The sequence below is a fragment of the Erpetoichthys calabaricus genome, chromosome 2 (genome assembly GCF_900747795.2).
Source record: "Erpetoichthys calabaricus chromosome 2, fErpCal1.3, whole genome shotgun sequence".
In the NCBI taxonomy this organism is placed as follows: Eukaryota; Metazoa; Chordata; class Cladistia; order Polypteriformes; family Polypteridae; genus Erpetoichthys; species Erpetoichthys calabaricus.
The window spans coordinates 127,099,428-127,116,439 of record NC_041395.2 but is presented as its reverse complement, the minus strand read 5'-3'; the positions used below and the strand labels follow the sequence as shown (position 1 = coordinate 127,116,439).

General features: G+C 35.2%; 1 protein-coding gene across 2 annotated transcripts in view; it reads left to right on the top strand.

The window, feature by feature from the left end:
• Positions 1–17,012, top strand: part of golim4a (golgi integral membrane protein 4a) — a 102,639-nt gene that overhangs the window by 69,357 nt on the left and 16,270 nt on the right. The window contains exons 6-13 of one of the 2 annotated variants that reach the window (XM_028794486.2): positions 845–927; positions 1,659–1,742; positions 6,301–6,468; positions 7,851–8,246; positions 10,123–10,361; positions 14,535–14,611; positions 14,872–14,945; positions 15,266–15,433. In XM_028794486.2, coding sequence (XP_028650319.1) covers positions 845–927; positions 1,659–1,742; positions 6,301–6,468; positions 7,851–8,246; positions 10,123–10,361; positions 14,535–14,611; positions 14,872–14,945; positions 15,266–15,433 — 1,289 coding nt within the window. The remainder of the gene's footprint in view (positions 1–844; positions 928–1,658; positions 1,743–6,300; positions 6,469–7,850; positions 8,247–10,122; positions 10,362–14,534; positions 14,612–14,871; positions 14,946–15,265; positions 15,434–17,012) is intronic. The other variant, XM_028794487.2, reaches the window with a different exon arrangement.

Genomic DNA, 17,012 nt, shown 5'->3' with positions numbered 1-17,012 from the left:
CCGGTTTCTCCTATATGTCTACATGTTGGCAGATCTTCTTCCCTTCAGTCTAAATTCTGATTCCTGGATTGAAAAGAAGTCCTAGGGAGTGATATCTGACTGATGTGAAAAGTACTGACCTCACTGTTTTTGACCAAAAATGTTTTGACTGATAACGCAGTGTGTGCAGATTCACTGTCATGTTACAAAATGGAGTTTTACTTGTGCCACTTTTCCAGATGTTTTTCTTCCTGATGCTTTCCCATAGACATCTCAGCAGTTCAGTGTAATGTTACTGGTTGACAGTCTGTTCACGAGGAACAAACTGTTTATTACCAAGTTCATCAGTGTCAAAAAAATAATCATTATTATTTCTTGAAAATCCTCCCTGAAGTCACTTGTGCCATTGTACAGTAGAATAAATGGCAGAAATCCACAATTGATCATCTCGGCATGATGCCTTGGCAGACTGAATAACAAGACTTGTAGACACACGATACCTAGAAGCAAATTTGAGAATTACACACCCACTCTTGTGCTATAGACCGATTCTGGGAGTTTTTATGTCTCCACACATACTCGCCTTAACATGTCATTTGAACATGGTATAGTGTAACCTAATTTTTATTTTATTATATTTTGCACACTCCCCTCAGGTATGTAAATGTAATGCACTAACCTTAAATAAATTTAAAATCCTATGTTCCATAAATGAGGTTAATATAATATCTGCATGTAATATAATGCTTTGTAAATAATTCTTTGAAAAGAATTTATTTCATAATTTTTTTTAAAAGCAAAAAGACTTGCATTATCTCCTTAAAGGCAATACAATGTAATATTAATTAATGTATACGTGTGACAGAAAACGTCTACAATCTACATGAAGAGAATAAACAGTTACGAAAAGCTCACATTGATGTGCACACTCAACTCCAAGATATGAAGGTAAATTATTTTTGTTTTACAGAAATAAAACTGTGTTTGTGTACATATGTATACATATGTACTGTGTGTGTGGATGGATAAATTGTCTCTCTCACTACAGTGTAATATGGAAGCAAAGGTCTGTGATACAGTGTGCATATTTGTAGCCAGAGCTCCACAAAGGAAAAAAATGAGTCGCATATCTTAAAATAGTTTCTTATTGCTAAGCTTTCGACAGCCTACCAGGCGTCATCATCAGAGGAAAAAATATATAAAGTCTGTGTGTTTAAATTGTACATCATGGACTGAAATAAATGACATAATAAAGTAAAAAGTAATTTGTTAAATTTAGCATTTACTTGTATCTCATGATGTATTTTCAAAGCTATTCTTTGAATTTTCATAGCTATTATTCTTTAAGAGGGCAACCATTATATGCACATTTCAATGGTCTGATTTAACTTCACAAATGAAAATAACATGTAGTCATTGGCATATTTTAACCTGCATATTAATGTTCTTTGTTGTTTTTTTTTTTGTTTATTTTTTTTAATAAAAGTCGCTATAGATAAATTTTTTGTAACACATTAATGGACTTAGTTAAAGAAAACCATCATTTACTGATGCCTACTATAACAAGACACGAAATTCCTCTATTTTACTTCTTCCTAAAAAGGGTAAGCTGTAGGATACATTCACCATGTTGGACCATTGGTAATTTCTCTTTACATGAATTAATTTTTTCAATATAGCAACAGCATAAGGATTTAAAAACTCGACATGATCAACTTGCTGTGAATTTAGAAGACCACAAGAGTGCACTGGCTGCTGCACAGGTCTGAAAAACATCTGTTTCCCTTCATGTATTGTTAACCAAACAAGGGCACAATTCTATAATGCTTGTTTACTGTACAGTACGTGGTTTTTGAAATGCTGCATAACTGCATGAAGAAGAGGAGAGCATGCTTGCATGTAACTGGAAAATCTTAGAAAGCTGTGCCAATTTCAAATAATAAACTTTTAATTGTATCTGTCTCTCAGTTTGAAGGGAAATTATCAACTTATGCTTTCACTGACTCTTGACCTTGTGCTCCAGTATGTATTTATTGGAACAAGAGGCGTCCCTCTAATATAACACAACATTGCAAAAAGTGTGTTATGGCTGAACAGTAGAGCACAAAACCTTTTTCTTCTATGATTTCAACAAACATATGAGCCTTTAAACTAATGTTAAAATGTTATAATATGTTCATTTTAAATTTATTATCTAATTTATCTCAAACGCCATTCATAGCAGGTTTCATATATCTGTTGAAAAATATTTCTTGACTTTGTTATTTAATTGGATGGCTAATTTTGTTCTTGATCTAATGCATCAAAAAAGATGCAGATTATATATTACTTTTTTGCAAAAACAAATCCTACTGTCTCTTTTCTTACTTTTTTTTTTTTGTACAATATTTACAAAGAAGTGTATGCTCCAAGAAACTCACAAGTGGAAATGGTGTTCTTTTACCTACTTCATGGTTAACGTCCTTCATACCTAAATCTCATTATTAATGCGCACTTTAAGACAATAGGGAACAAATAAAAGTACTGCTTGTAAGTGTCAAGGGTACTTGTAGCTAAAACTTACAAATGTCATATTTAGTGAAAGTTGTGACCAAAGCAAGCAAATTTCTAAAATTTGTGAGAAACTAAAACCCTTATTGATGATTACTGATAATACAGGCAGAACACATTAATTAGCCCACTAATAAGCCAAAATTTTACATTAAAAATTAAACTACTACTCATTTTAATAAAATCCATTTAGCCCTATATTTTGAGTGCTCTGTAAACTTTTTGTGTTTTTACTGTAGGCAGTCTTCCATTCCATTTTTTTAAACAACCTTTTAAAAGATCTTAATAGAGGTCTTAATACCTGAATTACATTTGTTTCTTACCTTTAATAATTTGAAACAGATTGCTAAAGCAAACAAAATTGTCTTGCATATACCTGGTACATTTAGAAAACTGTGCGGAGGAAAAAGCAAAATGTTTTTGCAGCATCAGTGGTACCATATAAATGTCGGGTCATAGCGTTGAATAGTACTCCCCTAAGCACAGCCTTATGAATGGGCAGGACCAGGTGTTGACTGTATGTTTATGTATTTGTTTATGTGATGTATGAATGCAAGATTCTATTGATTTTGTTCTTGGCAGTTGGAATTTTTCATTAGGTACTGTATATAATTGCTAAGTTATTTGAAGCCAATTTACATTTTCAATGCTGTTCCTACTTCTCAGCCACCTTGCACATGTTTTATCTGAGGAACAGCAAAAGGAACGGTTTCTGGCTGTGCTTTTGTAACTTCCTTCATCTTTTTTTTTTTTTTAATTCTTTGTCGCAGCTATAAGTAAATCCAAATTAAGAGACAGATAACTTGGAATGCTCAAGCTCTGACTGAACCAACTATATTTTGTTCTCTTTATTGACAGTTCAGTTTCCAATGGTGCTGCATGCTTGCTTTGACAGAGGATCAGGATGTAACCTTGCTGTTTGCACCCGCTGCCGAAGACTTCTACTAACATTCTGACTAACGCTGTTAGTTTATTGCATGCCTGTGTTTCACCTTGGGAGATCTCTGGGTTGTCTTTGACTTTATTTATTTCTCTGAAGTGTATACATAAATTAAAAAATTATTATAATTATGTTTTTGACATTATCATATATTCATTATAGCAATTGTCTCGGTTGCATTATGTACAGATTATAAATGGTATCCATAAAATTTTAAAAATCATGCTGATAAGCATAAGCCAGCAAGTCTATCATCACCGATCATTTGTAGATAATGTAACCTCTTGAATATCAATAACCTTTTTCAGTTCAATAAAACTTACCTCAGAGTTCTTCCCCCAGATCATCTTTTCTAGTCCTTCATTCTCAGCATTACATTTTGTCAGAAGCTTTCATTAGACTTTTTCGCTCTTTGATTTATTAGTGTCTTTTTTTTTTTCTTTTATACACAATCAAGTGTCTAGTTGTTCTTTATTCATAATCTATATCTGCAAATACTTTTAATAAGATGAAACTAATTTATATTTATAACAAATAACATCACTTGCTTCTCAAGTAATGTTTTACATAGTTTATTGTCATAGGGCTGACATGGTGACACATTACTTAGTACCATCACGAATCCTGGGTTACCCTAATCATTTTGTATGTGGAGCTTACACCTTCTTCCTGAGTAGGGTGTTCCCGCCCCCCCCCCCCCCCCCCCCCAAAAAGACATGCATTTTAGATTAATCAAAGATTCTATATTCTCTGTCAGGGTCTGTTTTCTGCCCTGCATCCACTGTTTCTGGTTTTGTAAAACCCTAAATTCCATTGAGTGCACGTGAAAATACAGGTAAAATTCCGTTACGACGAACTGCCAGGGACCTAAAAAATATTTAGTTGTAATGAGATTCTGTATTTGTTGCTATAGTGCTTTCTTTAACTTGCATCCAGGCATTTGCAATCATTTCAATAGCTTCTTTTGTGTTAATTTTAATCTTCTCCTGTCTACAAGTTATGCTGATGAGAATTTTTCTCAGCATTTCCTTGCGATAATACACTTTCAGGGTGTGAATGATGCCCAAATCCAATGGCTGAAGCACTGCTGTGCAATTGGGTGGGAGGAATTCAACTCGAACATTATCTAAATGTGGAATCATGTTGTGGGCAGCACAGTTATCAATCAGAAGCTGAATCATCCTTTTCTTCTTCTTCTTCATATTGTGAGGTTTCTGAACTCTTTTGGGATCGTTCTACCACCACCCCCCAATGGGACCGTCACTCTGAAGTGGAAGATTGTTTGTCTGTTGCCGGGGCAGGGCAACAGCAGGCTGACAGCGCTGCAGTGAAGCACCACAGAAGCGAATCCTAAAAGATTGTGGGCGCGCTATAAGTCCCTGACTTGCACCCTTTAGGTTGAGTCTCAGTACTTTAGCAAAACCAGCTTTATTCAGCTTGAAACAGGAACAGCACGGTTATTTATTGTAGCATGATCTACCACTCTCCTATACACAGACACAGCAGTCAGGCAGGGTTGTGACCAGGGTAGTGGCCAAGTAATACTGTGCCCTGCATTTACAATTTTCTCTGCATCACCCATTGAGATCTTTTCTGTTTGCTTCAGTGCTGAGTCGCATCAGAGCTGTGAGCCTGCTGTTGCCCCGGCAACAGATAGTCTTCCACAGACACGGTGATTGCACTTCGGGACGCTCTTTGGCGTATTGTCCTGTTGATGGAGGTCCCAAAAGAGTTTGGATGCCTTACATGTTCTTGAATGAGTGTCGCATTACTAGGAATGTTTCTTGAACGAGCATCACTGAACCACATACAAACAGCTTTTTCGGCATCTTTAAATGCAGTAGTTCGCATACATTTGCAACCCGAGATTTTTCTTCTTTTTTTGCTCTGTCTTTCAAGAAAGTTGACAGTGTCGATGGTGAAATTCCGAATTCACTGGCAACGTCTTTTTTCTTTTTGCCGCAATAGAGAGCTGCAAAAATGTAAAGTTTTTTTTTTCTTTTCTAATATGAACTGTTAATTGTTTTTTCGTGTGTGCCATTTCTAAAGGAGGGTGACAATGAGTTATATTCCAATGGATGTTTTTCAAATGTTGACGAGCAATAAGCAAAAGGTATCACTGAAAACAACAGAAAACAAAAACAGCAAAAAAAACAGTACGAGGAAAGTTCGAAGAAAGAAAACATTTTTACAATGTTTCTGTTTGGGGATCATTGTGCACAACTGAGCTGCGACCACAGAACTAACTGCTCTGTGGATCATTCATTCAGGCATTTCATTGTTGTAATTAAAATTTCGTTGTAAAGATATTCGTTGTAACGGAATTTTACCTGTATGTTCTTGTAAACCGGAAAATAAAAAAATATATTTTAAGTTTATAATAAAGATAATGTAAAAACAGTGTCAAATTCCATTTGAATCAACAAATTTTTAAATTCTACAATCCAACATTACATTAACACCTTTTTTATTTTTTTGTAACAAAGTACTCCTTTACACTATGAATCTTGTTTATACATCAATGTTGATTAATGAATTGTCTTCTTTAGTATAAATATTTATTTTTAATTAAAAATACTCAAGTTAAAAACGTTTTATATAATGCTTAAAATAAATTTTGAACTACGTTATTGTAAGTAACTTACAAGTACAATTTTCTCTTTTAAGTTTTATTTAATACACCACAGAGGAATACATTTGAATGACAAATAAAAGCCTCCATGTGGATGCATTTTTGTAATATTTATGAGTTTTCTTTTATAAAGTATACCTAAACTACTTTAATTCTCAGCTATGCTGTCTTTATGTTGATGTGGTTCATTTTATTATAGATACAGCTGGGTGAATTCAAACAACTTAAAGACACACTGAATAAAATTCCAAGTTTTAGAAATCCAGAGCACGGTGATCATTTGGACACTAATGGAGCTAAGGAAAAAATCATAACTGATGAACATCGAATAATTGCCGAAGGAAGACATCACACTGAAACTACTCAGGTGTCCTTTTAACTTTAATGTTATAAATGAAGTAATTACAAACTTTTAAAAGACTAGCAAGTTATATGAGGGAGCCTTTTATGATATACAGTGGAACCTCGAGATACGAGCACCTCTGTATACGAGAAATTCAAAATACGAGGAAAGTATGAGCGAAAAATTCAGCTCTAAATACGAGCATTGGTTCGCGTAACGAGCCACGAGCCAGGCTGTGGGTATAGCTCGCGGCTTAGCGAGGGGGCGTGGTAGCAGTTGCGAGCCGCGATCTGCGGTGTCTGCGTTTCTCACTTAAGTGCACAGGTGGGAAACTGCCCACATCCATGATTGTTCCTGTGAGACGCTAACAGAGAAGAAGCACCGGGGATTGTCATCTGTTTTTAAAGACTGCTTCTTGTTGACGTTTTAACCTCGTGTTAAAGGATTGTTATTCTTGTGTATTTTAAACCTCCACTTCACAACTGTTTTAAGGATTATTTATTTAAAGATTTATTGAATGCTCTACTGCACTTTGGACACCTGTTTTGATTCTTTTAATAATCAGTTATATTATTTACCAGTGTTATTTATTAAAGGTAGACTACAGTATATATAATTTATCAGTGTTATTTATTAGGAAAATTGATTTTTATGTTAATATATTTGGGGTGCAGAACGGATTAACTGGATTTCCATTATTTTCAATGGGGAAGTTTGTTCTAGATACGAGAAATTCGCTATACAAGCTCAGTTCTGGAACGAATTAAACTCGTATCTAGAGGTTCCACTGTATTAAAAGCTATCAATCATCTTAAGATGCTTTTTTGTTTAATGTTGTACTTTTAGTTTTTCTGCACTATGATCAGTATACCAGGTTTTCCTTTTAAGTTGTTTTTGTTATGTAAACCTATTCATGATGTCTTTCTTCAAAACACTGAGTCTTGGAAGATGGAATATTTTTGTTGTGTTTCCTGAGAGTAATGCAGAGGGAGTAGAACTTAGTAGGGTGTCCATGTTCTATAGGGATTAATTTTTTCCTCTGTCTTGGTTTTGCAGTGGTGTTCATTATATTGAGCAAACATCTGGATTAGCCCATACCGACAATGACATTCATGCATCATGATTTTTAGTAGTTTAATTACAACTATATATATAATATAATATTCATATGAAAATGTTTTAGCTGCTTCAGGTTTTAATGGCACCAACACTTGTGGCCTTATAATTGAGACTACTCTTATTTGTCACCAGTGTTTTTTTTAGATAATTGTATACATTTCCATTTTATCATGCACTGTAATTTTATATGTAGTATTTAAACAATAGAGAACATCATTTGATATAAATAATGTTTGGTCTTTCTCATCATTTGTTTATTCCCTCATTGTTTTGTTATCTGTCCAAAGGTTCTTGTGGACCATCAAAAACATTCCCAGTTACTGAACAGGGCTGAACAAGCAAATGACTACCAGAAGCATATGGAGGAACCAGAAGTCCATGATAACCTACATCAGAATGAGCAAAAATCTCCCAAAGAGAACATGAAAGACCAGATCAGAGGACAAGAAGCTCCAAAAGTAGGGGAAGAGCAACGTCAGGAGCTGGCAGATGAAGAAATGGAGCAAGCTGGGCAGGCAGAACATCTGGAAGAAGAAGCTGAGCAGCACCAAGAGGGAGAGGAGGATAATGAGCTGGAGGCACAAGAGCACAAGCCACACCTGAAAGAAATGCATGGGCCTATCCCTAAAACAGAATCTCCACATGATGATAACAATGAAAATGAAGAAAAAGAGTCAGTGAAGGTACAAAATCTGTAAAATTAAAAAATTTGGATGTGAATGACAGTAGGCAATGCACCCTAGGAACCAAGTTACCTGAACTATTCTATAGCTTTTCAGTAATCATTTACTGCTCTGATGCTGATCTTTCTAAACATAAAATAGGTCATTATGATAGCAATTGACGAGAAGAATTCATAATTAATTGCAGAATTACAGTATTTGAGGGTTCCTCTAGAGTGACTTTTTCTCTTGTACGATTTGGCTCAAAAACTAATCAGCACATCGTTATCTCATAACAGGCTGAAGTTTCAAGTTTGGTATTTTTCCATCTAGCCATTTTAGCTGTAGACCATCCTCAAAAAAACTTATTACACAGACCCATTATCTGGATATTGATGTTTTTGGTATCAGGGGACCGTAGAATGGTGAGATCTGTCAAACTGGAGAGCGAAATTTTTGATGAATCAAAAGCTTTTGCTCCTCCCCTATAGACAATGGGTTATGGTGGTGGAAGAGCACAAAGCAAAAAGCTACCATGTAATTGAGAAAAAAGACACATTTTCTGTGGAGTTTACTTGGTTATATTATTGCACAGATGTTACTGTATAAACAATTTTTCAAGGTGTAAACCATCTCAGAATACTTTGCATTATGTTGTGTACAGTATGTAATGCATTTATTTTGTTCATAGGTGAAAAACAGAGCTTTATAAAGTAACTCTTTAATAATGATGCTGTTATATCATCAATGTTATTAAAGATACTTTACTCTTCTGTGCATTATGCTTAAGTTTCTCATATTTTGTGTTTAGGGCAATTGTTAAAGCATGCATTGTGAAAAATACACCTTGTTTCAATTTTACATCTCCTTTTGATTAGCTCTTCCATTTCTTCAGAAAAATATATCTGTGTTTATAATAAATGTAACGAATATAAGATACTTGATCAAGAGAAAAAGGGAGTAATGAGTACATGAAATAAGAAGTATAAGAACAATCTTTCTAGAAGTGTAAAATAATAAATTACATCTTCAGAATGGTAAGTTGTGAGTATAAGATGCTAAGTAGAAAGATAAAGCAATAAGTGTTTTACAAAATAAGTCGTAATGGGAAGATTATTATTTTCTCATGAATCTCTGCTATTTTGATCAGAAAGCATATGAAGAGATATATTTGACTGGTAAAGTAAGTTAGAATACTGCTAGAAAAGTTTTTTTTTTTTCTGTATCCAGTTAAGAGTGATGTTCATGTAGGTGTTTTTGGTACTCCAAACTTGATGGCATTTATTAGCAGTACAGATGCAGATTTCTGCTGTTTGTTTATATACAAATTGTTATTAAAGATGAAAGTAATTAACAGTAAGAAACACTAACAAAGCTAAATTATGAGGTTGTTTAATTCTCCATTATACAAGAGCTGAAATAATTTATTCAATTAATGAAAAAAGACTAATAATGAGTTTGTGAATGTGAATCTATAATATTCACAAAACATGTGCAATTTTGATATTTGATTATTCAATCATTCCAGTTGGAAATCCTTAAGGACTTGGTTTAAAAAAAAAAAAAAAAAAAAGAAAATCAATAAAATGCACAAAGACATGATCAGGATTTTGTGGCTTTCATTAGTTATCATCAAAAAATAGATTTATGTTGCCCTCTACTGGTAGTCCTGTATTGAACTGATTTCTAAAACATTGCTAGACTGTCTTTAAAAAACAAATTATGAAATAAATAATATACACAGGAATATTGTATCCTTTTTAAAAACATTTTATAAGAAACAATAAATAGGAGCTGAAAGTAATTAAAAATAATTTCACAGCCTGTAGAAATCTGACATTAACCTTTCATTTTCTTTTTGTCGTATATTCAGTTACGATTATCATTTCTGTTTTAGGAGCAGCTCAATGGTCAAATACATTTGAAATCTGCTTATGAGGAACAGCTAGAGCAGCAGCGCCTGGCAGCAGAGAGAGCAGAAGAGGCCCGGAGACTTAGGGAGCACCAAGAAAACGTCCATCGACAGAGGCTCAGAGAGCATGCCGAAAGACAACAACAGTTAAAAGAAAGAGAGGAGCAGCTTCAGATGGAGGCAGAACACAAGGAGCGTATCTTCAGGCAACAGCAGCAAATCAGGTTATTTATTTATTTATTTATTACTCCTTTCCAAGATAAAAAAAATACAACTTATGTAGAAATGTATTCTGTACAGCTGTAATCTTTAAAACTGTTCAAGGTGAATGAAAGCAGAGTTTTAATACTAGAAAATGGTATTTTAATCAATAACCGCACTTTAATTAAAAAATTTGTGGCAAGTATGAAACCAAAGTTTAATATTCTTATACTGTTTATTTGCATAAATTACACTTCCAGCAATAGAATGACAGCCACATTTGGCAAAGGTAAAACATTTTTATGCACTCTTGCAGAACCATGCTGTTACATTTTTACTTTCAGTATTATGCCAGAGAAGAACATTTTGAGTAGCAAATGTATGGAAATAAACTGAGAGATGAGTAAAATTATCAGAAGCTAGACAAGTTAGTCTGAGTTGAATTTATCAGGATTTAAAATAAAGATGTGTGGTCTAAATGCAAGTGCATCCCCCAATAAATAATGCCTTTTTAGTTAATAAATACAATATATACAGTACAGGGTGAAAAAAATACTGAATTCCTGGAGTTGTTTTATCCTGCTTGGCCAAAACACAAAGAAAGTGGATTCTTTAATTAGATATCCTTTTTTATAAATATTGTGACCATCTTTTGTTTTGGGTTTTGTAAAAGAGCATACATTTTAAGCAACAGTGACATAAACATTCTTCTTTTGCTCATGATCATCTATTAGTACAAATTTGTTTTGATCATATTGAAAATGACATATACCACATATACAGTGCTGTGAAAAAGTTTTTGCCCCCTTCCTGATTTTTAATTTTTTGCATGTTTGTCACATTTAAATGTTTCAGATTATCAAACAAATTTAAATATTAGACAAAGATAACCCAAGTAAACACAAAGTGCTGTTTTTAAGTGATGATTTTATTTATTAAGGGAAAAAAAACTATCCAAACCTACATGGCCCTATGTGAAAAAGTAATTGCCCCCTGAACCTAATAACTGGTTGTGCCACCCTAAGCAGCAACAACTGCAATCAAGCGTTTGCTATAACTGGCAATGAGTCTTTCACATCACTGTGGAGGAATTTTGGCCCACTCTTCTTTGCAGAATTCCTTTAATTCAGCCAAATTGGAGGGATCTTCTGAGCATGAACCACTTTATTAAGGGTCACGCCACAGCATCTCAATTGGATTCAAGTCCGGATTTTGACTAGGCCACTCCAAAACCTTCATTTTGTTTTTGTAAGCCATTCAGAGATGGACTTGCTGCTGTGTTTTAGATCATTGTCCTGCTACAGAACTCAAGTGCGCTTCATTTTGAGGTCACAAACTGATGACTGGACATTCACCTTCAGGATTTTTGGTAGAGAGCAGAATTCATGGTTCCATCAATCACAGCAAGTCGTCCAGGTTCTGAAGCAGCAAAGCAGCCCCAGACCATCACACTACCACCACCATATTTGACAGTTGGTATGATGTTCTTTTTCTGAAATACTGTTTTACTTTTATGCCAGATCTAACGGGATGCACACCTTCCAAAAAGTTCAACTTTTGTTTTGTCAGTCCACAGAATATTTTCCCAAAAGTCTATAGGATCATCAAGATGTTTTTTGGCAAAAGTGAGAAGCGCCTTTATGTTATTTTTGGTCCATTAGTGGTTTTCGCCTTGGAACTCTGCCATGCATGCCATTTTTGCTCAGTCTCTTTGTTATGGTTGAGTCATGAACACTGACCTTAACTAAGGCAAGTGAGGCCTGCAGTTCTTTAGATGTTGTTCTGGGTTCTTTTGTGACCTTTTGGATCAGTTGTCGCTGCACTCTTGGGGTAATTTTTGTAGGTCGGCCACTCCTGAGAAGGTTCACCACTGTTCCATGTTTTCTCCATTGGCTCTCACCTTTAGAAATGGCTTTGTAATGTTTTCCAGACTGATAGATGTCAGTTACTTTGTTTCTCATCTTTTCCTGAATTTCTTTAGATCACGGCATGATGTCTTCCTTTTTGGGATCTTTTGGCTTACTTCACTTTGTCTGACAGGTTCTGTTTAAGTGATTTCTTGATTCAACAGGTCTGGCAGTTAACAGGCTTGGGTATGGCTAGTGAAATTGAACTCAGTTTTCCAAAAAATGTGATTAACCACAGTTACTTCATGATTTAACAAGGGGGGGGCAATTACTTTTTCACACTGGGCCAGTAGGTTTGGATAGTTTTTTTCCTTAATAAATAAAATCATCACTTAAAACCTGCATTTTGTGTTAACGTGGGTTATCTTTGTCTAATATTTAAATTTGTTTGATGATCTGAAACATTTAAGTGTGACAAACATGCAAAAAAATAAGAAATCAGGAAGGGGGCAAATACTTTTTCACAGTACTGTATATGAATTTTGTTAATTTTGTTACAACAGGAGATAGATGGATATATAAAATTCATTGGATCTTAAAAAATATTTTGTTATAATGAATCTGGGGAAAATAGTATACTGTTGTAACCGGCGTCTCCAGCGATTCACCATCTCTAAAAGCAGCAGTGCAAGGATAGCTCCATAATTGCTGTGCTGTGTCTGGTAAACAGTAAACAAAAGGCAAAGTAATTGGTTGTCCTCTGCGGGATCAGGCTTACCATGTAACGTGATTGTCACATGATGCTTGGAACCTTTAACAATGGGCTTTGACATGCTCTTCCTTGCACTCGCCTGGTCTTGCACAGTGGTGATTCCGAGCTGCTGGTGTTCCTCTAATCTGAAGAGAAGCGCTAAAGCAGGATGACTACCCCCATGTCACAGCTCTTGTTTGAGTACTCCAGACTGTACCTGCCTTCTGTCTTGCATACAACTCTGGGACCCAAGCTTGTCAATACCTGTATATAAAAAAAAAAAAAAAATGCTTCTTAAATTGCAAAAAATATTTTACTTGAAAATGAAACTTTTTCTTTCAGTGTAAACTGATGCTGTTTCTGGTCTCATTGCACAGAAAACTTTCAGAAATGCTAGTTTCCCCACATAACTACCCACATGGACGCTCATTGTAGCACTGACTCAGAATTTGGCTAAACCTATATGATGTTGTTCCTACACTCTCTAAGTCTTGTTGAGATTACCCAAAAGCAGAAGTTTTGCAACAGACTATTACTTTCATTTGGTCTAACAAGAAAGAGACCACATGTGGCAGGTTTCCCAGGATTCTGCAATTAGTATAGGTGCAAAATTGTATTTTTTGTAACGGATTATCATCTTCGGTGGCCATTTTTGATCGAAAAAACGTTCATTATACTAAAATATAAATTTCATTACAATTAAATCCGTTAAACATGATGTTGCATTGAATGAATAATTGTCTAGGCCAACAAGAAGTATTGGTTATTCTGAAAATTTTGTTACTTTGGTATTTGCTATAAGGGGATTTGACCTGTATATGTGTTTATATAGCAGCGTCTGAGGCTTTGCCTTGGGCTTCGACATCCAAGGTTCAACCCCCGCAAGGAGAAGCAAAAGTGTGGACACCTTATGAGCCCCAATTACAGTAAAATACATGCATTCTTTGAATTATTTGGCAGCTACTAAAATATATATATATATATATATATATATGTATGTATAATGTCCGAGGTTTGATTCCCCAAAAGGGGAGCAGTAGAGTGTGTACGCCTGATGAGCCCAAATGGGGGGGGGAAATACGTGTCGTGTACACTTTGCTTTATTTGACAGTAAAACTATGCAACATTCCGTGATCTGCTTCTCGCAACTGAAAGAGGGCACCGTGGCGGATGTTTGCCGAATGGCAGACCAACCACAAACGTTACCTGGTAGGTAACCACCCACACAATTCAGGTCGTCGAGACTCAGACTACAAGTGCAATGAATATATGTATATGTGTATACTTATATATAGAGTGGGTATATTGTATAGAGTGGGTTCAGAAAGTATTCAGACCCCTTCACTTTGTCACATTTTATGTTGCAGCCTTTAGCTAAAATCATTTAAATACATTTTTCCACACATCAAGCAACTCTCAATAAAAATTACAAAGCAAAAATTTAGGAATTTTTGTAATTTTTATTAAAAACTGGATGAAGTATATGACATTGCCTGGGTATATTTAATGGCAAGATAAAAGTTTGAATTACATGAAGAAAAGAACATGTTTGTTTTTTTACTGTCTGTGCTTGATAAGACATTGTGTTTAATTTATAGGCAGCAGTCTCCTTATGAACACATTGATACAGACATCGTTCATGGAGAAGAAGGTGAAGATAACCAAGAGGATAAAGGTGACTGATTTTTTATATATATATATATATATATATATATATATATATATATATATATATATATATATATATATATATATACAATTTTTATGAGAGTAGCAGTGAGTGATTTAGCCCCTAATGCAGCTATTAAGGAATTTTATTATTTTTCTAACAAAAATTGTTTTAAGCACACATTGGTAGTAGTATTAGCATGACCGTAGTGAACTTTGAAGGTATCTGGGAAGATTTTACCTTTTTTCTCATTTATTTGACTAAAGATGGAAACATTCACCATGAAGAAGCAGAGGAACATAAAAGAAATGAAGATGACCCAAATCCTCAAAATATTCAGGTCTGTTTTGAAAAAATACTTCATTAAAACCAGTTATATTTAATATTATGTTTACTGTTATGTTTACTGTTACTAGCTTTGTGCTTTACCATATTACTGTTTATCTGTTTTATTTTTTACAATACGAGTTAAACAATAAAAAAATATTACTCCACAAAAATGATGATAAATTATTCTCATTGCTTTTTAATATTCTTTTAGATACAGTCCTCACATGTCACTCATAAATGTATTTAAAATGCATTATAGTTTTTATAGTGATTGGCATAATGTTAGAAAATTTGTGGTGTCTCTCACTCATCCCCCACTTGCTGTTTTAGAGACCAGAATTAGAAGATGTGAACCCAGCTGATGATCCCAACAATCAAGGTGAAGATGAGTTTGAAGAGGCTGAGCAAGAAAGAGAAGAAAATGTCCCAAATGATAACCTTGAGCATAAAGCTGAGACTCACGATGAGGCCAAAGCCGAAGCAAAAAGCAAGCATGGAGTAGGGCACTTTTTTGATTGTTCTGGTGGTGATTTTATTGATTGTGTTGCTAGTGGTTTGAGAATATGTATTTTTAAGATAAAAAGTCCATTATGTTATTAATTAATGGCGAGCATGATAATATAATGAATGATTATACAGTAGCATTTTATCTGATGAACCAAGTTATCCAGCATTAACTGACACAGTATGGAAAAAGTAACTGCCTTTAGTTAAATCAACTCATTGAAAGGGATAATTAGGGCCAGCCCTATTTAATATAATCCTCACTTATTTGGACCAGTACCATCAATTTCAAGTGTCCGGCATAAAGATCAGATCAGAATAGGGACATTGTTTACATCTTTAAGTTTGTCAAATTCCCAGAGCCTTAGAAATGCCTTTGTAATCCTTTCTAAACCACAGTGAGAGACAGTGTTCAAATGGACATTCACATAGTGAATCTTCCCAAGAGTAACAGGCCTGATAGAAGTAAGGGCAAATCATAAAATTATTCAGGAAATCACAATGGATCCTAAAAAATCATTTAAAAATGCAGGCTTCTGCTGAGGTCAGTGTTCATGGCTCCATAATCCGAAGAACACTGGGGAAAAATTAGGTTTTATTGCAGAGTAGCAAGATGTATTGCTAACAAAGAAGAGCACAAATGCTTCTGTCTAACTTGCCAGGAAGCACTTTGATCATCCCAAACCTTTTGGAAGAGTGTGCTATTGACAGATGAGACAAAAGTGGTGTGTGTGTGTGTGTGTGTGTGTGTGTGTGTGTGTGTGTGTATACACACTGCTGAAAAAATTAAGGGAGCACGTAATCATCAGAGTCTAACACCAAGGCAGTTAATCTTCAGGGATATCAGTCTGTCCAGTTAGGAATCACAAGTGACTGTGCATCAACTTCAACTGCTTTGGTGCAAATAAAAGTGCCAATAGGTGCATTGGAGAGGCAACAGTAAGACAACCCCCAAAAAGAGAATGGTTTTGCAAGTGGTGGCCACAGACATTTGCTATCTCCTTATCATTTCTTACTCATTCCTCTGTTTTTTGAATTACTCGTAGCATGAGGCAGTACCTGCAGCTGATTCAGGTTGCACAGGTGGTCCCTCTCCTCCAGGTATAACACATCCATATGTGCCATCGCAAGAAGATTTTTTGTGTATCCTGGCATAGTCTCAAGAGCATGGAGGAGATACCAGGAGACGGGCCATTACATGTGGAGAACTGGTCAAAGCCGTAGAAGGGCATCAAACCAGCAGCAGGACTGGCTCTTTTGTGCAAAGAGGAAGAGGAGGAGCACTGCCAGAGCCCTACAGAATGACCTCCAGTTGGCTACTGGTGTGCATGTTTCTGACCAAACTGTCAAACAGGCTCCACGAGGGTGACTTGAAGGCCTTACGTCCTCTACTGAGACCTATGCTCGCAGCCCATTACATGCGGTCCAATTGGCATTAGCCAGAGAATATAGAATTGGCAGCTCTGCTATTGGCTCCCTGTTTTCTTCACAGATAACAGCAGGTTCACACTGAACTCATTTAAAAGACATGAAAGATTCTGGAGATGCCAAGGCGAACATTATGTAGCCTGCA